Below are 27195 nucleotides of genomic sequence, written 5' to 3' on the forward strand. Positions count from 1 at the left end.
CACAAACCTAAATCATCCAAAAGCGAAGGGTCCCGTTACTGGCATCATATACTTCCACGACTCTAAATACATTTGTTCATGAAGCATCTGACATCAGTGATGGGTGACATTCGACTACGTTAAACTCACTTAGACGCATTACCACATTAAATTATCCCTATTAAACAGAAGGTAGATGTAGAAAACACTCACCAGACATGCTCAGCCTGAGGATTTTCATCACCGTGTCCCCCATGCACATGGACTTCATAGAGAGCTTCTGTGTTTGCAGGGCAAAGAAAAGAAACCGGACACGAACCGGACAAGAGAAGAATACCAGAGAGGCTCAGGGTGTTCATCTGTAGGATCCTGGAGATTTAACTTCCCTCTGTGTCGCTTCGCGTTGAATCTCGCTGTAATAGAGTTCAGTGAGAAAGTCGGACTCTTGCTGGAGGTTGACATATGCATACTGCTTCTGATGAAACTCAAAGTTTATTATTTGACATCAAATTGATGTGGATTTATTGCACAACTGAAGTTCTTTTCCATAACAAGCTAAAAGTTTATTCTGTAAATCTCACAAAACCCCACATCTGAGAGACTATATTTGGACAAATTCCAGGAAATTGATCCCTGGATATATGCCTTTATATAATTAAGAAAAAGTATATTCTAATATTTATTTAAATAAATGTAATTATAAAGAAAACAATGTCATTTAAATATATGTATATAAAAGGTTTATTATACATATATATATATATATATACATATATATATATATATATATATATGGATTGGATGCAACATCACACCATCTGTAGTGGACACCAGCATTAGATGGTTAAAGAGTTGTAATGGAAAAATAAACTGATTCAATTCTGCCCTGAGTTCAAGAGGCACATACAACACAGATTCAGGACAAAATCCATGCTCTTGAGGCCAGAAAACTCGAAGAGAAATAAATTCTGCCTTATATTTTCATTTGATGAACTCTAAACAAAGCCATACATATTGCATACTGCATAGTTAAAGAAAAAAAAAAAGTAGATATTATATAGCATGTACTGTGCAGTATGAAGTAAGCAGTATGCTAGTATTCCACCCAGAATGAAGTTAAACTTATGCTACATTGTTCTTACATGACCTCACTGTTATCATCTTGGAAATTAAAAGTTGTAGTTTTGAGTCAATTTTAGGCAAAAATGTTCTAATGTTTGCCAACCAGGTCAACTAAAGAGGCAAAAAGAGACACAATGAGAATGCAAGGTCAAGCCCATTGCACTGTGGGAATCAGTAATCTGTGCAGCGTGCTTTGCTACAAACAGAAAATGTGCATATTATGGAATCTGTAGCCTGACAGTGTTTTCAAATGTTTATTTATTTCTGTTTACATTAGGAAAAATCTTGCACCGTTATTAATGATTGATTTTAATGTTGAATGAACACCACATGTAGTCATATCAAAATATTTCATATACTGACACTTATAAATGCACTTTATATGAAATTACAGATGAGATCACAATTGAGCAACAGCACACAACACACCAGTCTTTCTGTCACAATCTTAAAGCTGCTCTTGCTTTGTCCAAGATGTCCTTCCTGATGCGTGGATAGTTGGGATGTGCGTCCAAAACCTGAGGGTGTGAGACGCAAGAAAGAAAAAAAGATGCAACAGGATACTTTTTTTTTAAAATTGCATTTAATATATTTTTAGCTATTATATTTTTAGTAAAGTTTTAAATATAATATAATAAATTATATACAAATTACATTATAATAATTCAAATAAAGATGATACAAATATAAAACTACTGACTATACAATTGATTTTAAAGATGAAATATATTTTAAATGTATTGCCAAATATATAAATATTGCAGAATTGTTTGAGATTGCAGAGTTTTTGGCAGATTTTGGCGATTAAACTTATCACTGAATAGTTCAAGGTATGGTATGGTCTGTCTAGAAAGGTTTAAACATTATTTGTAAAAACTTCTTTTTCTATGGAAAAAATGTCTGGAATTTTGCTTCTGGAATCTGACCGCTGGTCTCAGTACAGTATTTACTAATTTAGATGTTTATATTCGCGGCAGGATTTCTTGCGTACTCACTTTATGGCACACATCTATAGCATCCACATGTCTCTTGGCCTTCAGATAATTGAACGCGAGCTTGTAGCCTGGTAAACAAACATCATGCTGATGTCAATAAGAGATGTGAACACACACACATGAGAACAGTACAGAGCGTCAGAGGGGCTTTAATCTTACCGATAGTGGGATTGGTTTGATTGCTGTACTTCCAGGCCATTTCATAATTCATGGCAGCATCTCTGAACGACTGCTCCTTCTCCATAATGTAGCCCATGTACTCGTACGCCTTGCAGCAGGACTGTTATAAAAACATGTTAAGACATCATTCTGTAAGTGTTTTTAATATTTTGGATAGGGATGCACAATATTGGATTTTTGCCAAAATCCGATATTTTTCCAACTCATTTTGGCTGATAGCCGATGATGATACCGATATATTTTCTTTTGTTTGGAAACAACACCTAGTCTCTCCTGTGTGCAAATTCTAAGCAAATTATTTTTATTTTTGGTTTGTTTTTAACAAGAACTTATTTGTTATAATTAAGTAAACAATAATGACGTTATTTTATAATGGCAGAACATTGAAGCTTTGAGAATAACTATGAATCAACTATGTATCAATCAATGCATTTGTTTTTTTTCAGAAAAATGCAGTGGTAACTAACATTTTATTTTAAGATTTAATATTAAAAATGCCAGGTTAAATACAACCCAGCGCTGGGTAAAATATGGACAAACCCAGCGATTGGGTTGTATCAAAGACTATAGAATACCGAAGACGTGTCATTCATATAGTTTTGCATGGGGAAAAATACAACACTCAATATGGCCGCTCAATCACAGGAAGCCCGCCTTTTGAATGAAGGAGCCCATCGCTAATCTGTAAAGTCAGCGCGTCACTGCAGCTGTCGTTAGAAGTCCCGGTTGCTATAGAAACAGTCAGCGTTCTGAGACGTGCGATGAGGACTGTGCATTCACACTGGCTGATCTAGCCTGAAAAATAAGCTTTTTATAATGCTATTTGAGCAAAAAAAACAACATTTATGACACAGTTGTTGTCAAGATTTCTTTGGTGGTTTCAAATATTAAATTTAATCGTAATTTTAGTGAACAGTTTTGGAGAATTTGATGTTTCCCCATTCAAAGAGATAGGAGCTGCACTTGCATGCCCGAGAGGCGTTTCAAAGATGGCCGATGTCTTAGAGTCTTAAAGAGACTTTGGTTGTATTTAACACAGCAGACAGAGTGTAGATGGTCTAAAGCAAAAGAGTTGTAAAAATTGTGTGTAATTAAAAATGTGTAATATTTCAAATTAATGAATAAATCAGTGTAAAATTATTTAATTTACAAGTGTCATGTTTGTGACTTTTTTATTCATGTAAGCTATAGATTCTGACCTTTAAATCGAAACATACTCATGATTTTATGACATCAATTGCTTTATTTAATCAAAATCTAAATATTATTTGTGTATTTTACTTTCATTTTATGAATTAGGTTAACAGCGCCCCCCTACGGAATTAAAACGCCTTACCGACCTATCTATCTATATCTATATACACTGAACGCGTCATTCTGTACCTGCATTCTCAGATTAAACCATCCAAAACAGTCAATCGAATCATCAAACCTTGCTTCAAGAATGGGCCACACTGCTGACGTGATCTAATCGCTAGCACACCCTTGAGCACATGTGAGTTATTCTTCTTATCGGCAAGACATGATATCGGCATATTTTTTTATATCGGGCCGATGCCGATATTTACATTTAAAGCCGTTATCGGCCGATTCCGATATCAGTCCGATAATATCATGCATCCCTAATTTGAGATATTCTGAAAGTTTGCAAGCAAGTTTTTTGCACACTTTTGGATTTTGTTCATCAAGTCACAAATAAAAAGAAAAATTAATCAAATGTGTTGAAGGTTTAATTCACTAGATCATCTAAAAAGAGACATTTTCCCCTGTAGGCACTAATTTTAACCCTTAAAACTAATTTTTATAATCAAAATGGAATATTTAAACATTTTTGGCTTGAATATAACTCTACACCCATACCTCATTTAGAATACACAGATTCATGAATATTTAAATTTGTCCATCTGACTACATGCTCCATTTTTACTTTGTTAACTGAAGTAAGTAAATGCAACACAATGGCAAGTGCCGATATTGCATTCATTCAGCCATATATGTTTGAAACAGAAACGGATTTCAAAGAAGAGAAAGAGTGAATTACTTTTCTGCAAGTCCATGTATAAGAATGGTAATGCATTTTATCTATCGCTCTCTACAACGCTGGACATGTATAAGTAATGGATATCATTAGCTTTTGGCTTGATTAAGTTATCAAACAGATAATGAAAAGGTGTTGCTAATGTTACACAAACCACATTCTTGTTCGCCATCTCAAACAGATACCTTCTAAAAATCAACATCCTTGGGTAGAAACGCTTTGCTAATAATATGAAAAGCCCCATTCTGCAAGTTGACGGGATTAGATAGGAAACGGACACTTTCACTGTGAGAGTGATTTGCAGAGAGGGTGGGACCTTATGCTTTCAAAGCTTGCTATTGCTAGTCTCTAAGAAATCACCTACCCTACCTTTAAAAATACTTATCTTTTACTATTTTTCAGCTGAATTTTCAGCAGAAATCGTGATATATACTGCAGCTGAATGAATTCAACGTCACCTTGTTGTGTCGAAGGCATCTCTTCAGCAGCTCTCCTGCCATGTCGTATTTTCCCGACTGAATGTAGATGTCGGCCAGAAGCAGCCAGCTCTTTTCAAACTCATCCGCATCAATGATGTTCCAGTTCATCTTGGCGATGCGTTTGAGCTGGTTTCGGGCTCGAGGGGTTTGCTTTAGGATCATGTAGGCAGTGGCCATGGCAAGCAGTGCAGGAACATAATCTTTCTGTAAAGAACAAACAGACATTTAGGCGTAGTTGAGTAAATGTCGTTGTGATGCATGAAAGAGGAGGATTGAACAAATGGTAAAGTTTGGTGTAAGTGATACTGAAATGGAGATTTCTGACATTGGATTTCTTGAGAAACAGCCTTTAAAGATATGCATTATAACTGAAATCTACAGACACAAATAGATAAAGTATAATAAAAATAAACACCTAGATGGGTATTTTGGAGGTTTTCTTTCAACTATTCAGCATTGTTTCTAAATAAACATTCTGAACTCAAGTCTAAGTTTGTCTTGAAGGAGTGATTCAGGAATATATAAAAGCAGTGTGCATGTGTGTGTATTTAACATATCCATCATGTGATGTTCACACACCTCACTGTTTGCGATCTCAATGAACACGTTGAGAGCTCTTTCCACGTTGGCTTTCTGTTTGGTGGCCAGATAGCAGTAGTTCTCCAGGATGCGCAGCTGTACGTGTCCCGCTGGGGTTTGCGGCTTCAGTTCTTTTAAGAGCTTCTCCGCCGTTCTCACGGCCAGCTGCTCTGACTCCTGCTTCTCTGTAGAGTTTCTGAACACAAACAAGTGAAATGCATCATTTGTGCAATACAGTATATACAGAATAAAGGACACTAATGGGATGCATCTTGAGTGACGGATCAGGACGTACCCCATGTCTCCATCCAGGTTCTCAAACACCTCTCCTCCTATGGTCTCATTGTCAGGATTGAGACAAATCTCTATCATGTTGTACACTGCGTTCTGGCCCCAGTCATTGTCCTTCCTGGCTTTGTTAAAGTGACGTAACCCATCATTAGGTTCACCGGTGTACCTTTGAGAAGTAGATCAACATTCATGTCCTTATTGTATTCAATTCAGCAATCAAAAGCTAAGACTGATGTCACACATTTATAATATGCATATGACTAATCACAAACAAGTATTTCAGAGAAATAATTCACAAACGTTGTTGTCAGTAATACTGTGATTTTTTTGTACAATTTCAAGTAACTGTTTTCTATATGAATACATTTCAAAATGCTAAAATGTCCCACGATTCTTCAGAAATCATTCTAATATGCTGATTTGCTGCTCAAAAAAAATTCATTATTATTATCAGTGTTGAAAAATGTTGTGCTACTAAATATTTTTGTGGAAATTGCAATCATTTTAACAGATTTTTGACTTTAGTTTTTGATTTTAAAGGATTCTTTGTTACACGGAAAGTCCAAAAGAACAGCATTTATTTCAAATATAAATGTTTTGCAACATTATAAATGTCTTTACTGTAACTCTTTAATGTGCATCCTACATATATATATATATATATATATATATATAGTATGCTGTGAATATAGAATAACTTACACATTTTTGGTAACAATGTAAAGGTCTTTGCGGTCACTATTGAACAATTTATGTCACTCCTTTAAAAAAAATATATATTTTCTCAAAAAATTTATATTTTACTGACCTCTTTTGACATGAAGTGAAGTGGCAGTATGTCATACTTGGCATAAAATATTTAACTAACATCTGACATTTTAAGTTAATATTTAAATACTTTTCACATGTTCACTGTTCTCTGAAGTCAGTTAATGGTCACATGACACTAAGGTATGCAAATAAAATGTAACTTGTTTATGAAGTGTTTTATTTTGATCCTAAAATTAAAATGAATTCATAATTAAAAAAAACAATTTGTATGATTTAGTATATTAGCTTATTAGCTAATGAACCCCCATGGAATCCTTATATTACCATCATAAAGCATAACCCTCTATTTCATGTTTTATAGTCATACCACAGGTAGAGCCCTTTGCAGTAGTTGTATCCAGGCTCAAACTTGGCCCTCGATGAGTGTTTCTCTGCCATCTCGAGGAATCTTGGAACCTCCTCCAGTTTGCCGGCTCTGCGCAGCAGATCAATGAGGCGGGACAGCGTTGGGTAGTTGTCTAGGGGAAGAGATTAAATGAGTTCATTACAGCTTCCTGGTTGCTTAGGTTTCCCCTGCGGCTCAGACGAGTATCTGGAAGGAAAGCTGAGGGGGCTGCTGCAACAACGGCGTAATCGTTTGAAAGGTCAGAAGATGAACAACACACCTGGTTTCCTTTCCAAGAGCTGCTGGAAGTGAAATACAGCCTGTTCATAGTCCTGCTTCCTGAACATAAGATCTGCCATCATCTAACAAACAGATAAGAGAATTTCACCACATTTCTGCCTAGCAAAGCTATAAGAAAAGGAAAAAAAAAAAAAGAGCAGTGGGAGAATATGCAGGTTTTAGTGTAAAAATATCTTAACATAACTGAATTTAAAAAATAACATTTTTTGGAAAAAGTTTGACTTGAACGTTTAAATGCTACTGTTTAAATCAATTTCTATGGAGAAAATGAATGAGAATTTTCATTTCAGAACTCTATTGTTGCACTCTACACACTCAAGATGTTTATTCCGCCTCCAGATTGATTTGATTAGTCCATTGGTGTGAGGTTATGAGAGAGGAGCATCTGTTTAAGGAAACTGACCAGTGTAGCCGACTCATTGACCGGATCGTTCTTCAGAATGGCACTGCACTGCTGCTGACAGGCCTCGACATCATCCAGAGTAAGATACAGCTGAGCCAGTTCCAACATCACCTGATCAAACACACAGACACACATTTACTTGCACAGCTGATCACAGGGGACACTGGAACATCTGCTGCTTTTGAAAAGAATCATTATATTCTGTCAAAAAGTTTCAAATTTTTATTTACATGCATTTTTTATTTAAGTGCATTCATTAATGCATGCTTTTTTATATATATGTGTTCAATTTATTATCTTGCACATTAAAAGAAAAAAAAAAGAACAGCAAAAAACATTTATTCATTTGGCACATGATTTAAAGTCAGTTTGGATAAAAGTATCTGCTAAATTCATGGATGTAAATGTACTGCACTTGAATGCTTATAATTACTAGCTTTGTTGACAAATGTAAACTGTGCTTAAGTGTGAATTAAAATAATAATAATAAATAATAGAAAAAATAAATATTATATGCAATATTATTTATTTACATTTTAACAACAACTTAATATAAATGTGTTTTAAGTTCATTTAAGTGTTATTTTAGTATAACTGATGTACTATTACAGTTTTTATTCATATTTTGAATCAAATGTTAATTTTATTTTTCATTGTAATTTTTGTTAGTTTCAGTGATTTTGTTGTTTTTTTTTCAGCATTTTTAGCATTTATGCACATCCATATAGTTTATGTAACTTTTATCTTGGTTTTAACTTTAGTTTTGTTAGTAAATCATGATAAACTACACAAAAAGGAGACATACTGTCTTAGGAACTAGCTGAAATAAAAAAAACATATATTATATTTGAACATTTAAATAACATTATAAGCATTTTATAGTTTTATTTATACTGTTTTGAAATCAAGATGACAATTTTTGTGCTTTTATGTCAATATAGTTCCAAATAAAAAGAGCAAATAAATTTAGGTGAAGCACTTTTCATTTGCAAAGTGTGTACTTCAATGAATTATCCCATATTAATCCTCACCACATACAGTATTTACTTAATATATACAAATATATAAGCTATTTAATAATATATAATGTAGTATATATTTATTGTAAATAATCAATAGATTGATTTGTGATGGTTTGCAGTCAAATGCAGGCCTGTGCCGTGTTCATATGCAGCACATGGACAGATCCAGCTGCAGAGGAACACACTGGACTCACTGATCCGGGCCACACTGACCTTGCTGTCACTTTCACAGTACACAAGCGCCTCTTTGTAGAACTTGACGGCTCGTTCGTAGCCGCGCTGGCTGCTGCAGTGTTTGGCGATTTCGGCGCAGATCTCTGCGGCGAGCTGCTTCTGCGCAGGCACCGAGTCGGGCTGCTCCAGCTGAGCGCGCTTCAGAACCTTCGCCTGCACATCCCTCGCCTGAGGAGGAAGAACAATTTCACAACAATTCAAACAACTGCTTTGGGCGTGAAATTAAAGGAACACTTCACCTTGAAAATTTCAATTCTGTCAGCATTTTCTCACCCTCCAAAGTATCTTTAGTTATATACTTGATATCATACTTGTATACTACATGAAATATAAATTAATAAATTTAGGAGGCTTTGAATGTAAATTGGTCTTGTGGGTTTGAGGTGAGCTTTTGGATGCTTTCAGAGTAGTATTATTTTAGTATTATTAATATACGATTATAGTTTTTAATATTTTGATTATATATATATATATATATATATATATATATATATATATATATATATATATATATATATATATATATATATATATATATATATATATATATATATATATATATATATATATATATACACACAGTGAAAAGTAAAGACAAAATTGCTCTGTTGGCTGTGGAGTCAAGACATTTCCAAATATGATTAAAAGATGAATATGAGACAAAACTACATAATGTCACATTTTATTATCGGGTGATTCAACACAGATGTTTTACCAGCTAAGAAGTTCAGCACTTTTAGAGTTCATCCCTCTATCTGATGTGAGCATAAGTATTGGAGAAGTTGCCTCACAGGTCTTTCTAAGTGGTCAGCTGTGTCCTGTTGCATTCATTCTTCAGATATTAAAAGCAGGGAATGTGTCGTATCAGTTATATCCATTACTTCTGCATTCTGAATCTTGTATTCGATGATGACACACACAAACCAGGATGAAGATGAGGGAGCTGACTTTGAGAGAAAAGCAAGCAATTTGGGTGATAAAAGAAAAGAGGAAGTCAGTTAGAGCTATAGCAAAAACAAAGGACATGGAGAAATCAAGAGTTTGGAAACCACCAGCGACACCAGCAACCAACAACGACCTGATCGGCTGAGAAAACAACAGTAGTTGATGACAGACAAATCATTAAAGCTGTGAAAATGAAGCCTAAAAGACGTGTCTGTAAAATCACCAACAACTTCCAGAAAGCTGGGGTGATGCTCTGACAATCTACTGTCCTCAGGAGACTTTGACACAGAATTACAGATGCTACACAGCAAGATGCAAACCTCTGACCAGCACCAAAAATAGAAAGGCAAGATTAGAATTTGCAAAAAAGCTCAAAGGTGAGACAGAAGAGTTTTGGAACTGTGTTTATGGACCGATGAGACAAAGATGAACCTTTATCTAACTGATGGGAAAGCAGAAATGTGGAGAAAAAAGGGAACTGCAAATGATCCCAAGCATACAGCCTCATCTGTAAAGCACGGTGAAGGTGGTGTCATGGCATGGGCATGCATGGCTGTCTCTGGAACAGACCCTCTCAACTTTCCTGATGACTTAATGTATGATGACAGAAGCAGAATGAATTTGGAAGGGTACAAAACCATCTTGCCTACCAATATTCAAGAAAATGCCACCAGATTCATTGGGAAGTGCTTCATATTGCATCAGGACAATGACCCAAAACACCCTGCCAGTTAAGTCAAGGAATATATAAGGGCAAAGAAATGGAAAGTCTTAGATTTCCCAAGTCAATCTCCAGATTTAAATCCGATTGAACATGAATTTCAGCAGCTGAAGAGGAGAGTAAAGGCAGAAACTCCCCAAAACAAGCAACAATTGGAATTGACTGCATTAAAGGCTGGGAAAAGTATTTCAAAGGATGAGACCAAGAGTCTGGTGATGTCTATGGGTCACAGACTCACTGCTGTGATTGTGGATCTGCAACTAAATAATAGCTTTTAATCTTTTATATCTGCCTTATGTTCAACTGTCCCAATACTTATGCTCACATCAATGAGTGGGATGAACTCTAAAAGTGCTGATCTTTTTATTTGGTAAAACATGTATGTGTTGAATCACCCAAAAATAAAACGTGATATTCTGTAGTTTTGTCTCATATTCAGATTTTAATCATATTTGCAAATGTCTTGACTCCACAGCCAACAGAGCAATTTTGTCTTTACTGTTCCAATACTTATGGAGGGCACTGTGTGTGTGTGCATATAATATATATATACACATACATACAGTGCCCTCCATAAGTATTGTATATATATATATATATATATATATATATATATATATATATATATATATAGGAGATATATATATATTTATTTAACTATGACTATTAACTATTATATTATATATATATATATATATATATATATATATATATTATATATTATATATATATATATATATATATATATATATATATATATATATATGTGACCCTGGACCACAAAACCTTAAGTCGCTGGGGTATATTTGTAGCAAATTGTTCTTTTATGCCAAAAATCATTAGGATATTAAGTAAAGATCATGTTTCATGAAGATATTTTGTAAATTTCTTACCGTAATTATATAAAAACTTCATTTTTGATTAGTAATATGCATTGCTAGGAACTTCATTTGGACAACTTTAAAGGTGATTTTATCAATATTTAGATTTTTTGTTGCACCCTCAGATTCCAGATAGTTCTATCTCGGCTAAATATTGTCAGATCCTAACAAACCATACATCAATGGAAAGCTTATTTATTCAGCTTTCAAATTATGCATAAATCTCAATTTCAGAAAATTGACACTTAAGACTGGTTTTGTGGTCCAAGGTCATATATATATATGACCTTATATTTATATTATATTTATATTAATACATGTATATATATTTTTTTCTTTTTCTTAAAAGTTTTAATATTCTGAATTAGCTTTTATTTTTATATTTTAAGTTTTCATTAGTAATTTTGTGATTTCTCTGTTTTGTATTTAATTCTAATTCTAATTAGCTTCCATTTATTTTTATTTAGTTTAAATTTAGTTTCAGAATAAATAAATCTCAACAAAATTACATTTTCAATATAAAATGAATTTAATATAATATATACTGATTTGCTTAAATATTTTCATGACAACACATTTTCCCTCCTAGTTCTCATTACAATAAAACTAACTTAACCAACGAATTAACTATAAATCAATCAATCAATCAATCAATCAACCAATCAATCAAGACTAAAATAAAAATTGGTACAAAAAAAAAATGAAAATAAATTTATGTTAGTAACTTTAGTACTTAAACGTATTATTTATTTCAGTTACTTGCAAAGTAAAGTAAGTTTTGAAATAGCTAATAATAACAACACTGTTTCCGAGAAAAAGACACAACTCACTCTCTGTAAGGACAGTAGCGCTTCGTCATTTTTATTGACTTTGCTCTGGCCTTTGGCGAGAAGCACAAGATAGCGACAATCTTCGGTAAGAAGCAGCAGTTCATGCACTGAAAAATAAAGACAGAAACACGCAACTGATCGCACTTGAAGAAAAGTCGTGACGTATTGTCAAGTATGGTGACCCATACTCGAAATTGGTGCTCTGCGTTTAACCCATCCAAGTGCACACACACAGCAGTGAGTAGTGAACAAATGCACACACACACACACACACACACACCGTGAACACACACCCGGAGCAGTGGGCAGTCATGCTGCGGCGCCCGGGGAGCAGTTGGGGGTTCGGTGCCTTGCTCAAGGGCACCTCAGTCGTGGTATTGAGGGTGGAGAGAGCGCTGGACATTCACTCCCCCCACCTACAATTCCTGCCGGCCGGGGACTCGAACCCGCAACCTTTCGATTACGAGTCCGACTCTCTAACCATTAGTCCACGACTTGCCCCAAATTTGCCGACTTGCCCCAAATTTTTTTTCTTTTTTTTTATTAGTTTTATTATTCTGAATTAGCTTTTATTTTCTATATTTTAAGTTTTCATTAGTAATTTTGTGATTTCTCTGTTTTGGATTTAACAGAGAAATCCAAATACATTGAAAAGCAACTGCACTGTGTATTACACCATTTTTTTTAAATTACATTAAGCTGAACCAGCTTCCAAACATCAATCAAAATGCACATCCATGTTCTCCCATGACACACCCAAAGGACAGTCCTGATTTAATAGGTCAGTCATGTGACATTTTGTTGAATACACACACCTTGCTTAAACACATTTCATCCCTTATCAGACTTAAAAATATCACGCACAAAATCTAAACAAGCTCAAATCTCCACTAATATTTTGGAAACTGCACTTTAAGTCCAATTTGAATGAAGCACTAATACAAAATCTCTTTTTAGGGGTGACTGAAGAGAGATGTCCCCATTTCACAATAACTGAACGGTTTCTCACCAGGATCATGTGTGAGAGCCTCTTGCAGGACGTTTTCACAGCGTTCGTACTGTCTGAGCTTCATGAGCAGGTCAGCCAAGTCGTAACGCAGGAAATTCTGCTTCCCGCTCTTCAGCGCCGCTTCATAATAGTTAATTGCCTGGGAAAAGTTATATAGAGAAACTGCATTTTTAACAGAGGCCGAGGAAAATGCTTCTAACCAAGGAAGCTACGTTTACTCTTACTGACAATCCCCACTGAATAAGACCTCTTTTTGCATTTTAAAACAGAAATGCATTACCAATGCTACTTTTTAAAGAATTCTCTTCTGCTCACCTGCATTTATTTGATCCAAAATACAGCAAAAGCAGTTAGATTGTGAAATATTTTTATTATTTAAAACAACTGCTTTCTTTCTGAATATGTTTTAAAATGTAGTTTATTCCTGTGATGCAAAGCTGAATTTTCAGCATCATTGCTCCACTCTTCAGTGTCACATGATGCTTCAGAAATCATTATAATGTGCTGATTTACTGTTCAAGAAACATTTTTTAAAATTATTATTATCAATATTTAAAACAGTTGAGTAAATTTTTTTCAGGATTCTTTAAAACGATTTCTATTTCAGATAAATCGAAGAAACCTGAAAAAGCAGTTTTCAACATAATAATAATAATAATAATAAATGTTTTTTGAGCAGCAAAGCAGCATATTAGAATGATTTCACGTGACCGGAGTAATGATGCTAAAAATTCAGCTTTGAAATCACAGGAATATATTACATTTTAAAATGTATTAAAATAGAAAACTAAAATATTTCAAAACTGTACTGTTTTTGCTGCAGAAGAGCCTTGTGTAAAAACCATTAACAATCTTACTGTTCAAAATCTTTTGACTGTAGTGGGCTTTTTTCCAAATTAGCTCCTTTTGAAAACTCACACACTTAGTTTAAAAGAGATATTATTGCAAAGACTCTTCCTCACTTACCTTCACATAGTTGTGGGTCTTGACAAGTGCTTTTCCAATCTTACTGGTCACGGCTCCATCTTTGGGGTTTTTCTTCAGGGCTTGTTCATACACCTCAATGGCCAGCTCCGGCTGTCAGCAGAGAACATTATTTCCATACACAAGCAATGGGATGACAAAAAATTATTATGTCCAACTGGAAGTTAAGGACTCATTAGACATGACAGATACCATGTTTAGGTGAATCTCATGAAAAAAAAAAAAAAACATTTTTCACATATTTTTAACAGTATTATATATTCAGTATATCTATATATTAATAATTTAATACATTTTCTGTGTAGTTCTCATTACCTTAATGCAAATAAATAAATAAATACATAATAAAATAAAACTGTTATGCAAAAAATATATACGGGTGCATCACAAAAACATTTGAATATCGTGAAAAACTTCAAAAAGTGAAACTTTCATATATTCTAGATTCATTACATGTAAAGTAAAACATTTTTTTTTACATTACATGTTTACATTTACATACATTAAGTCATTTTTGTTTTAATTTTGATATTTTATTTGTATAGTATTTTTTGGACCATTATTATATATAGTTGTTGTATTGCCTTTAAATTGCTGGTTTAAAAAAAAAAAAAAAAAAAAAAAATCACCAGTGAGAACAATGAGAATTAAAGTAGAAATACATTTTTGTAATAATAATCTGTAATGATAAAAATGTAAAAAAAATAAAATAATGGAACCGTGTAAAAAAAAAAAATAACAGTTTACACTGTGTAGTAAATATTTGCGTGCGGGTTGAGACATCATATAAAAAAAAAAAAACACATATTTGAGTTTCTAAACAAAGACCTTTGCTAACTGCGATATTCAACACAAATGTAAACATTAGAATAAACAACTAGAATCTCTCCCACCTCCTGAATGTTCATGTAGGCATCGCCGAGTAACAGGAAGGTATGTGGGCTCGGCAATTTGTCCACCAAATCCCTGATGAGAACACAGATACATTAATGTTCTGCATGAATATGAGTGTCTGAAGATTGCACAGGTGTATCAGAGCTTGCGTTAAAGCTTGTCAACACATAAATAACAACCTGGAGAGGCAGGCCTTGTGTTACACACCTAAATAGGCCACCTAAACACTATCACTAGCTTGTTTGATGAACTACAGTTGTTAATAATATTTTAGGGAAAATGTGATTGTCATGAAATATTACGTTGAATATGCAAAAAAAATCATGTAATATAGTAATTATGTATTATTATGCAATAATTACGTAGCACAGGTTTTATGTCAAGTACTGTTTTGATTTTAAGGTAAAATCTAACCTGGACATGAATTTATGATATTCACCCATATTCTGTAAGCTATAATACATGTAGTGAATATGAGGACTAAATTTGACTAATTAAAATGCATTACCTATAGCAGCTCACGTAAAGCCGTTTCTCTTTCCTGTGGTTCAGGTAGATGTCTGCCATTTTTTCTTTGGCCTGTATATAGTAGGGCTGCTCTGGCGTGATGTTTCTGAGCATGCTCAGTGCCAGTTCTGTGTCTCCTCGCATTAGCGCCAGGTCTGCATTGGCAATAGTGACTCGAAGCTCCTCTGGAGTGCCCGTGAATTCATTTATGGCATCCTGCATCACTTTAGCTGCCTCATGCTGAAATTCAGAACAACTTTTAACCCCTAAAACAAAGCACTAGCAAAAGTAATATTCATTTTACTACAATACAGACCAAAATAACACTAATAAACCACACTATTTATTATTAAAGAGTGAAGATTTATTAAAGGAATAGTTCACCCAAAAACGAAAGAAATTGCTCAAATTTACTCATGCTCCAGCCATTCAAGATAGATGAGTTTGTTTCTGCATCAGAGCAGACTTGTAGAAATGTAGCATTCCATCACTTGCTCACCAATGGATGCTCTGCAGTGAATGGGTGCCGTCAGAATGAGAGTCCAAACAGCTGATAAAAACACCACAATAATCCACACCACTCCAGTCCATCAATTAACATCTAGTGAAGTGAAGAGCTGCATGTTTATAAGAAACAAATTCATCATTAACACATTTTTAACCTCAAAACGTTGCTTCCAGATAAAATACGAGTCTTCTATCCATAATACTGCTTTCTATAGTGAAAACGTTTTCCTGTCTGAATCAAGAGAGAAATATGCACAGATCAATCACCATTTACTAGTGAAAACAGCCCAAAACAGTTCTAATTAAATATGTCAATGGATTCTGACATAAAAGGACAACAAGAGATAGACTGTTCATTGGAGAAAGCATTATTCTGGATTATGGCCAGTAGCACAGGTTCATTATGAACTTGTTTCTTACAAATACAGAGCTTTTGGCTTCACAAGATATTAATTTATGGACTAGTGTTGTATGGATTACTTGTAAATTATTGTGCTGTTTTTATCAGCTGTTTGGACTCTTATTCTGATGGCACCCATTCACTGCAGAGGATACATTGGTGAGCATGCTACATTTCTCCAAATCTGTTCTGATAAAGAAACAAACTTATCTTGGATGGTCTGAGAGTGAGTACATTTTCAGCAACTTTTCATTTTTGGGTGAACTGTTCCTTTAAGAAATGTTTGGGGAAAAAAGTTTTAAAGTTAACCTGTTCTCCATTGAGCCACAGAGCCTCAGCTAGTTCCAGGAACACAGATACGCAGTCAGGTGAGCTGAGCTCAACTCTCTTACTCTGTCTTTTTGTTGAGGAGCCCGTTCTCTTCACAGCACACAGACTCATGGCCATCTGCAGCGTCTGAATGGCCTCCTGAAGCTGCCCCATCTTCCTTTGAGCCTGAGCTTTTATCAGGTGATACAGAGGATGCTCGCGGATCTGAGTGCAAACAATCCACATATTCAGTCCCATCAAATCAATACATTTAAACTGGTTTCCTTCTGCCGTTCAGTATGACTGGCAGTGATGTTTTTGTCACCTCAAAGTTGTGGCTGAGGCAGAGTTCCAGAGATTGGGAGGAGAGTTTGAAGTTGCCTTGCATGAGATGGATCTGAGCCATGAGGAGATGGGCGTCAGCATGGGCCGGGTTCTGATCCAAACAGTGCAGCACGCTGCTCTGGGCCGCCTCGATATCTCCTGTAGGGGGACAACATATGAAGAGAGCATAAACCTGGCTTACTGAATAAATTGGTCAAAAATAAGAAATTATATCTTATATTAAAAAAAAGTGATTTGACCATTTTTGCATCTTAACCTTATTGACAAAAATTATTTATTTTTTTGTGTTTTATTATTATTATTTTTGAGAATTTTTTTTGTTTGTATGGTTGCTTTTTTCAGAATTTTTGTGGGACTTTTTTTGGGGGGGACACATTGTTTATTTGTCATGCAATAATAATGTTTTATTTTTGCCAAAATATAGTTTCTTATTATTTTTTTCTTATTAGCAGTCTTATTATACGGTTCTTAACTAAAACTTAAACTAAACATAAAAAATTGTTACTTGAAATAATAAATGTTAACTAAAATAAAATCCAAAAAAAGCTAAATTTATCATTTTAATTTATTTTAACTTTATGTACTAAAATAACAAAATGAAATAAAAAAATTATAAAAATGATAGACAATAAGTAATAAAAATGACAAAAACATACAAAAAAAAACTAAATACTAAAACTTTGTCTAAAATGAAAATGAAAATATTAAATCCAAAAATAAACTAATTCAAAATATTCATAAAAAACTATAATAATATCTCAGTGATACTAAAATAATACTGCCTGTGTGAAAGAAGTTTGAGAGATTCACCCAATTAGATCAACAATGTCATGATGTTTGATTTTGCTTGTAAAATAAATGGAAAGATACCAATACAATCATACTTATCAGAAAATAGAACTCAGACATGCACACACCTGACTGAAATCGGACTTTGGCCATTAGAAAGACGGCCTGCAGCAGTCCAGGCACTACTTTGACCACCGTGTCCAGCACAGATGCACAGTGCTGCAGCTGAGGTGCAGGAGGCTGACCTGGAGCTGGAGCCTGCAGCGAAAACAACATCAGCCAATAAACTACAGGGGCAATCTTCATCAAGACAGACACAGAACCAAGGCTGGACAAAAGACAGTTGCTAGGATGTTGTTAGGCAGCATACAGTGTGTTCTGATTGTTTGCAAGGCAGCACAAGAGAGGCAAGACCTTGGCAGGAGACAGCGCCAGGTATTCCTTGGCGATCTCAAGCAGGAAGTCAGGGTTGAGCTTTTCAAAGTACTCGACGCTGAGAGGCAAACCCTGCAGGGCGGAAAAGTGTGCGTCCACCGTGTCGTTTAACAGATTGGTCGCCTCGTCTGGGGGCCGACGCTTTTTCAAAGCCAACAGCGCCCGCAGATACAACAGCTCCTAACACACACAAACACGCAGATTAAGCAACCCTTAAAGATGATTATGTTTATCGTGTGCTTTAAGACCATGTCACATGCTAATGAATCTGTTCACTAATGTTGTACAGTTTAATTCCTCAGGCAAAGCTCAAAATAAAAAAGGAGGAAGCTTTGTTTCTGTTATACATCTGTTCCTCTACAAATATAACATGGCAGCTGTTTTTCACTATGCAGATGTGCGTGTTTGTTTAAGTGTGCGCTAAACCACACAGACAAGAGTCTCGGTTTGAGTAAACAGGCTCTGTTACGCACTGTGGATGACTCAACAACATAAGTGGATTAATAAACCAAATCAAACATAGATATTATTCTACAAAAATGCTTTTCTTTATCTTTTATTTAATTCTGTTGAAATATTCTGGAAAGAGTCTCTGTGTAACATTGCTCCAAGAGCTCATATTGGTTTTTAAGTTAACATAGTAAGTCGTTGAAATGGTTTCTCACCCCTGATTTGCCAATGGACTGCTGGATCTCTGCTAGGAACTCCAGCTGTTGTTCTGCATCCTCTATGTGTCCCTCCATAAGCTGACACCTGATGATACCTGCACAAACACCAAACCCCAAAACCACTCAGTTAATGCTCTTTCTAGTAATGCATTTAAAACTTTTTTTTTTAAATACGCCAGGCGTGCTAGACAGCTAGACATGATAGTACTTTTTAATATTTGATATTAGCTTTTATTTTTACATTTTCCGTTTTAGTAATTTTGTTGTGTACATTTTTTTCATAATTCTATTTAACTTTTATTGATTTTTATTTACATTTTAGTTTTAGTCATTTTAAGTAACCACTTATTACATTTAGTTTGTTTTAAATGTTTAAGTTTTTTTCTGATATTTATATTTTATTTCAGATTCATATTAATAACCCAAAATGATTTTTAATATAGTAGTCAACATTTGAAGTGGATCAAAACCTTTCATCAAAGTTGTCCTAAAACAGTACTCGCTCTTGTCTTAGGATGACTTTGATGAACTTTTTTGATCCACTTCAAATGTTGAAAACTACAGTATAGTTTAATAGTTTTAGTAAACAATCACAACATTGATCCTAGACAGTATTTTAATGAAGTTTCAAGTTGTAACAAGTTTTCTTTAATTGATCGTTTGATTTGAATCACTCATGTCAATTTAATGCAAATGTGCAAAATTGACGGTACAAATTGACGGCAAAACCAGAAATTACTAAAGACAATTTTCCAACTATTCATTATTCAATATATAAATACAGGTATTGATGAAAAAATCTAAATTCTAATTCTGTAAATAATTCATTAGTGTAACTGTAGACTGTTTTCAATTGCCACTTTGCACATTAATATATAATTTGTTGTCACAGATGTGCATTTAAAGCCATTTTACAAAGGCTTTGAATGTGACTCATCCATCATAATTTATTTGATAAGCACTCTTTTCTTTATGTCTTTCAAACTGCTGTTACCTATTAATGCAGAGATGCTGCTCTCATCGAGAGTCATCGCTGTCTTGTACCATTTCATGGCCTCCTTCACCCTCCCCAGCAGAACCAGCTGGTAGCCCATCTCTGTGGCCAGTTCAGAGTCGCTTGAAGCCTGTGCAAACGCCCGCTCCACCATCCTGTGAGTGTGCTGAAGGACCTTCTCAGCTCTTCCACACTGCAGAGTGATCAGATATTCACATCAACACATCTAACTGCAGCATAATTTCTTTTATGAGCTTATCGAAACATGTTATTTCCTGCTCAGTCTGGTTTCACTTGTGAACATGTCACGTTTATATAAGTCATGGCCAAAAATATCGGCACCCTTGGTAAATACGATCAAAGAAGTCTGTGAAAATGAATCTGCATGGTTAATCGTTTTGATCTTTTATTTTAAAAAGTCACAAAAATCTAACCTTTTATTGGATAATAAGAGTTTAAAATGGGGGGAAATATCATTATGAAATAAATGTTTTTCTCAAATACACATTGGACACAATTATTGGCACCCCTAGAAATTCTTATGAGTAAAATATCTCTGAAGTATATTCCTATTCATATTCATAATTTTGAGCACTCCAGGGGGATTATGAATATGAAATTATTCAGCCATGGCTTCCTGTTTCACAGAAATATATATAGGAGCGAAAACAAAGGCCAAATTCCCTTAATCATCCATCACAATGAGAAAAACCAAAGAATATATTTCTGATGTGCAGCAAAAGATAATTGAGCTTCACAAATTAGTGAAGTGGCTTTAATAAAAGAGCTAGAGCAGTGAAAATTCCCATTTCCACCATCAGGGCAATAATTAAGAATTTCCAATCAACATAAAATGTTACGAAACTGCCTGGAAGAGGACGTGTGTCTATATCGTCCTAATGTAGAGTTTGAGTGGCTAAAGACTCTCCAAGGATCACAGCTGGAGAATTGCAGAAAAATTCTCCTAGCTCATCTAAGAACAACCTCCAGCATATTCAGTTATCAAACACGACTGGAACTTCAAATGGCATTGGCTTTTATGGTCAGATGTAACTAAAAAATGAAATTTTTAGCAGCAAACACTCAAGATGGGTTTGGTGAACACAGAGATAAAAAGTACCCCATGTGTACAATGAAATATTGCTGCTGTATTTGTGATGTTGTGGGCCTATATTTCTGCTGGAGGTCCTGGACATCTTGTTTAGACACATGGCATCATGGATTCTATCAAATACCAACAGATAAAAAATCAATAAGTGACTGACTCTGTTAGAAATCTTATAATGGGCCATGTTTGGATCTTCCAACCGGACAATAATCCAAACACAAACCTCAAAAACAACACAAAAATGGGTCATTGAGCACAAAACCAAGCTTCTGCTATGGCCATTCCAGTCCTCTGACCTGAACCCTGTAGAAAATGAGTGAGGTGAACTGAAGAGAAGAAGAACCAACATGGAGCTGTGAATCTAAAGGGTCTGGAGTGATTCTGGATGAAGGAATGGTCTCTGATTTCTTGTCAGGTGTTCTCTAACCTCATCAGGCATTATAGGAGAAAATGTAGAGCTGTTAAACTGGCAAATGGAGGTTTAAAAAAAATACTGAATAAAAGGGTGCCGTTAATTGTGGCCAACGTGTATTAGAGAAAAATATTAATTTCATAATGATATTTCCCCCCCATTTTAAATTCTTATTATCCAATAAAAGGTTTGATTTTTTTTTTAAATAAAAGATCAAAAGGATTAACAATGCAGATTCATTTTCACAGCCTTCTTTGATCATATTTACCAAGGGTGCCGATATTTTTGGCCATGAATGTATAATAGCATGTGGCAAATCTGTCTGGTTTGTGATTTGCAGGATTCTAATCTTCAAGTTCAAATGAATATTATGTTATGTGTCCATGGATGAGTATTACCACTCGAGTGAACGCTAAAGACATCCTGTAGAAGAGCTCCGGATTGTTCGGTTCTTGAATGTCCAGATTGCTGATCAGATTTGATAGTTGATTTACACACTAAAGAAGACAAGAAAAAAAATGACATTCGTTAAAGAGAGAGAGAGAACCATTCAAAAGTTTGAGGTCGGTACATTTTTTTATGTTTTTGAAATAAGTCTCTTTAGCTCTCCAAGGCTGCGTTTATTTGATCGAAAATACCGTAAATACAGTGATATTGTGAAATATTAGTACAATTTAAAACGTAAAAATGGAATTTGTGAAGCAAAGCTGAATTTCCAGCATCATTACACCAGGCTTCAGTGTGACACGATCCTTCAGAAATTATTCTAATATGCTGATTTGCTGCTCATTTCTTATTATTATCGATGTTGAAAACAGTTTTTTCTGGAAACCGTGAGACATCAGGATTCTTTAATGAAAAGAAAGTTAAAAGAAAAGCATTTATTTGAATCTTTTGTTATATTATAAATGTTTTACAGTCGTGTTAATGGGTTTTAATGTCTCCTTGCTGGATAGAAGTAATAAGTTCTTGTAAAATAAATAAATAAATGAATAAATCTTACTTTTGAAGAAGCAAACTTTTGAATGACAGTGTATATATTCATAAATGCATAATCAAATTTATAGTCACAAAATATGATTGACAATGACACCACTCAAATACATTTTCATTTACAAATGAAATGTTGAATCTGAATTGTCATGCATCACCTTATATCAGATTGAGACTTTTCTGACAGGTTTTGATCACAAATACATTCAAATTATGAAGCAGAACTTCATGAAGGATTAATGCCAGGTTGAAGTGTAATAACTCAACAGGAACAAAATTGAATGCAGTATTCTTGTGACAGACGCTTTTCATTGCGATCCACAGACTATCTGACCCCATAATGAATGATTTTCTGGCATTTAATCTGAGTAAACACACATGTTTGTAATGTCACACCTCTCCAACATCTCCTTCCCTGCAGAGAGAGTGCAGCGCCAGCATCCTCAGGGCCTCCAGGTTATTTTTATCTCGCTGGAGAAGCCTAAAGTTCAGAAGATGAAAGAATCAGGAAATTAAAGTCAAAGTCTGATGTGCAAAACAGATGTTCTGAGACATGCATTTATGTCTTTGCATAAAGCACTTATTCCCTGAATATTTAGATATACATCTTCAATATCCATTATAAACATTATAATTCAGCTTGTTTATTTCAGGGAACACTTTTTAGTAGCTCACACATATCACCCGCTCTGTTCAGGCACATGTGCCTGTCATCAGTTTTTATTGCAGAAGAATATTTTGTTATATTGTGTTTTCTTGTTACACAACTAAACTTTTGACAGTCCTTTTGGTGTTTGAAGTATGATTCATTTCCAGGAATCAGTTTAAATGGTCGATCTCAAAGAATCTATTCAAAGTGATTCAATTCAAAAATTAGTTTGCATCGGCACAGCAGTTCCTGCATTATATTTTCATGTTTTTAAAAAGTATATGGAGGTGAATGTAATATGGAGGAGGTGTTTATTATTGCTATATTCATGCATATTAATGAACATTATTAAATATTATTCTTCCTTATGTACATTTAGTGGAAAACAGGGATTATTTGTTTATGTTTAAATTATATTAATATTTAGTTTAAATTATAGTCCCTCTGATTCACAAAATGTCTCTTTAAAGCAATTTTAGAGCAAATACTGTACATAAATTATCTTGAACAATCCCAATCCAGCTCCACCTGAGAGAACTGGTTTTCACACAGACCCTTTGAGGTCTCGCGGTGGAGTTCGCACGGCTCTTAGTGATCAGTCTAAAAGGCCCTTTTCATTCTGTCTCTCACTGGTCCTCGTCCAACAGGGAAAGAGAAACAACGATCCAGTCATTACAAATCCATGGAATCACATCTAATTTCCATTTGCACTTGTATGCAGCTCGCTTCTGAAAGTCTTTGAGAGCGTATAGAGTGCATTTATGTATTTAAAAAACACCAACAACAACAAATATTAGTTAAACCATTAAATAAAAGTTTTACCTCTGAGCTGCATCTATAGTTTGTTCCCAGTCCTGTAGCATCAACAGCAGCTTCATCTTCTTGACCAGGGCAGGTAGAAAGGACGGGTAACTCACAATCACCTGGTTGATGGTCTCTAAAGCACCAGAATAATTCTGACGAAATTCATAATAATGTACCTGACAGAAAGACACAATTAGAGCATTACAAAACAAATTGCATTGTTTTTCATTTATGCACAATACAATATTTTATTTTTATTATATCTATTTAATTGCCATGAAAATAATGCCTATTTTTCCCACATTTGTTTTTTAATTACACACATCACCTTTAAGATGTAAACCTTTGAAAAAAGTTATTCTATATAAGTGAACATCAATCAGTACATTTCTGTTTGTTGAATTATTAAAAGGTGATCAGATATAGAGTTACCTTCCCCATCAGAGCAAAAATGTCGATTTTCTCCTTCAGGGCCTCGTCAAAGTATTTCCCAGACTTCTTTGCATAAGCATCTTTATTAGATCGTAGATCAATCCAGCCTTTCAGAACAATTCCCTACAAAACAATGATCCCAATATTAAATAAACAGCAAAATATGTGGACAATTTGGTACTCATCAGTGTTATTAGTTATCATTGAGAAACTTTTATAGTTTTTATTAATATTTTGAATTAGATTGTCATTTTTTGTTTTCATTTTAGTTTTAATTTTTAGTATTTGTATTGTTTTTTTTATATATTTGTATTTATTTTAGCACATTAAACTAAGTTAACTAAATTAAGGTTTTAGTTTTATTTAACTATAACAGCCCTGATAATCACTACATTTAAAGGACTCATACTTTACTTTTGGAGCCCTGATGTATAAATAAATATAATTTTTTTAATAACTGAAACAGTTATAGTTTGGTGTTTTATGATCAACAGGCCAAATTTCATAATGCATCTTACTGCACAATTTGCAAAATGCAACATTTTTTTCCCGCTATTATAATTGTGCTTTTGATGCAGGCAGATTGATCAGTCCTTTTCCCATCATGAAAAGCCGCCTCAGCAGAAATCTAAAGGGTAGATGCTTTTTAGTTCACCTCTTTAGAGCCGCTGGAGATCTTGATCATTCTGTCCACATACTCTCTGGCTTTGTCACTGCGGCCCAGCAGCCACAGCAGCATGCCAGCGTAATACAGAGCTTTGGGACTCGCCGTCTTCCTCTCCTCCTTCACCCTTGCATCCAGCTCCTGGATCACATCACGGTCTACATGCAAGACACCTTTTGTTATTATTTATTCACATGCATATCACTCCAAACCTGCATGCTAACAAATTTTCCATGCAACACAAAGGATTATTAAAGAGACATTTAATACTAACATCACAATAATCCACAAGAAATCCGTTATCATCTTGTGATTTAAAAAGCTGCATGTTTGCAAGAAAAAAATCATTAAGATGTGTTTAACATCAAACCCTTGCCTCTGGCTAAAATACAAATCCTCTAGATTCATAATACAGCTTTTTCTCCAGTGAAAAAGTCATCTCGTTTGAATCAGAAGAAAAATATGCATAGATCAAGCACTGTTTAAAACAGTCCAAAATAGCACTGAACAAATCTGTTGGTGGATTTTGATGTGACGGACATTTTCAATGGAGGAAGTGTTATTATGGATTATGCACTTGCATTTTGGCCAGAAGTAAAATGCCTTCATGATGGATTTGTTTCTTACAAACATGCAGCTTTTCACTACACAAGACGTTAACTGATGGACTGGAGTGGTGTGGATTACTGTGATGTTTTTATCAGCTTTTTGGACTCTCATTCTGACGGCACTGCAGAGAAAATGTAATCAAGACATGCAAAAGATCTACCAGGGTTTGGTCTTTTCTTGTGGGCGTAAACCAGAGCCATGAGCACACAGAGGGAAACGTCTCCTCTCTCCTTCAGCTGCTCCAGCTCCTGAATGGCATCCAACACTTGATCTACAACAATAAAATTACAAAGAAAAAACAGGTGCCAAGGGATTCAGACCATTTCTCAAGACCTCAAATGAAGACAGAGATAGAAAACAGAGGGGTTTCCTCACCTTGCATGAGCAGCCCATAAGCGTGGAGGAATGCGAAGACTGGATCATGACTGAATTTCCTTTGAGCTTCACTGGAAACATCTACAACATGACTGGAGTACTTTTCCTGGCAGTAGTATAAGATCAAGGCCTGAAATTGGCAATAAGTTCAGTAGGGTTTAAACTGATTAACTGGGTCAATCCTGCAATGCAGCGCATTTTAATTATTCCAATATACTGGAAAACCATATACTATTAAACAAGTAAATTTTCAGATGAACATTTGACCAGTCATTTATTTAAAAAAAAAAATATTACAATATTACAAAAAATATTTTACTGTTTTTATCAAGTAAACGTAAGACTTCTATATTGTTAGTAATATAATAAGATCAACACATACTGGACTGAACTTGGGTTTACTTTATTATCCGTACAAAAAAGGCTCTTGAGGAAAGTATATGTTTATTTCTCAATCATCATTATTGTGAGCATGATCTCCATCACTATATCATATTATTATATGAGCCATAAAAGCTACTTATCTTTTATATTTTGTCTAAATGTTCAATAATAGCTTTTTCCGATTATTATTTAATGTGTCTGAAACAGTAAGTTATGTTTCGAGTATACTGTTTCAGCTGGTATTTATTTATTTTTAAGCATATATGAAACATCTCAGAAACTACATGCATTTCCACAAAACATTCTGATGCTATTCTGATTATTATGACTTACAAGCGCGCATTCCTCATCATCAGCCCCCGCCATAGTGTCACACACTGCAGCTGTCAAAACAACCCTGAAAACACACAGAACAGACGATTCTGTGCGGAGAGGGTCTTTCTAACCCGGATAGCATCTTTGCTAAGCAGATGAAGCATCATAGTAACCAAACAAACTCCGCTATTTCCGCTTGGAAACCAGGAAGTGACGAGCCAGTGAAACAGTGGTGCACTTCCACTTTCTTACCACAGGGTGGCGCCACAATATCGCCTTTATTTGGAGCTCAGATAAGTGTGTAGACATCAGTTACAAATATTTATAACAAATACATTTATGAATTATTACGTTTCTAACTTCAAAAGATGTCATATGTTAATAAAAAATTCATAAAAAGAACCAAATTGAATAAGGTTTTTTCATGTAGAAAAAATGCAGTGTCTCAGATGAG

General features: G+C 34.6%; 1 protein-coding gene across 1 annotated transcript; it reads right to left on the reverse strand.

The window, feature by feature from the left end:
• Window positions 1-1341: 1341 nt before the first annotated feature.
• On the reverse strand, window positions 1342-26935 carry LOC306875911 (tetratricopeptide repeat protein 21B-like). Its single transcript, XM_079426723.1, has 29 exons — window positions 26760-26935; window positions 26043-26172; window positions 25828-25938; window positions 25050-25216; window positions 24395-24517; window positions 23981-24138; window positions 22906-22990; window positions 21915-22013; window positions 19997-20189; window positions 19000-19097; window positions 18314-18514; window positions 18028-18157; window positions 17091-17248; window positions 16766-16990; window positions 15551-15789; window positions 15042-15114; window positions 14131-14241; window positions 13165-13303; window positions 12156-12262; window positions 8758-8946; window positions 7523-7633; window positions 7100-7181; window positions 6802-6952; window positions 5668-5829; window positions 5373-5568; window positions 4773-4997; window positions 2256-2376; window positions 2097-2164; window positions 1342-1619 (listed from the first exon to the last, which is right to left on the reverse strand). Exons 1-29 carry the CDS (start codon window positions 26790-26792, stop codon window positions 1542-1544), a joined length of 3963 nt encoding a protein of 1320 aa, XP_079282849.1. The 5' UTR covers window positions 26793-26935; the 3' UTR covers window positions 1342-1541.
• Window positions 26936-27195: the final 260 nt, after the last annotated feature.

Source organism: Barbus barbus (genome assembly GCF_936440315.1).
Source record: "Barbus barbus genome assembly, chromosome: 10".
Classification (NCBI taxonomy): Eukaryota; Metazoa; Chordata; class Actinopteri; order Cypriniformes; family Cyprinidae; genus Barbus; species Barbus barbus.

What these genes read in the sequence shown, in the direction of transcription:
- LOC306875911 (XM_079426723.1), bottom strand. Translation starts at nt 26,792, where the DNA reads ATGGCGGGGGCTGATGATGAGGAATGCGCGCTT. An exon ending in ACTATAGATGCAGCTCAGAG is followed by an intron (nt 22,991 to 23,980) that starts GTAAAACTTTTA and finishes TCTGAACTTTAG; the next exon opens with GCTTCTCCAGCGAGATAAAA. An exon ending in CTTTAGCGTTCACTCGAGTG is followed by an intron (nt 20,190 to 21,914) that starts GTAATACTCATC and finishes ATCACTCTGCAG; the next exon opens with TGTGGAAGAGCTGAGAAGGT.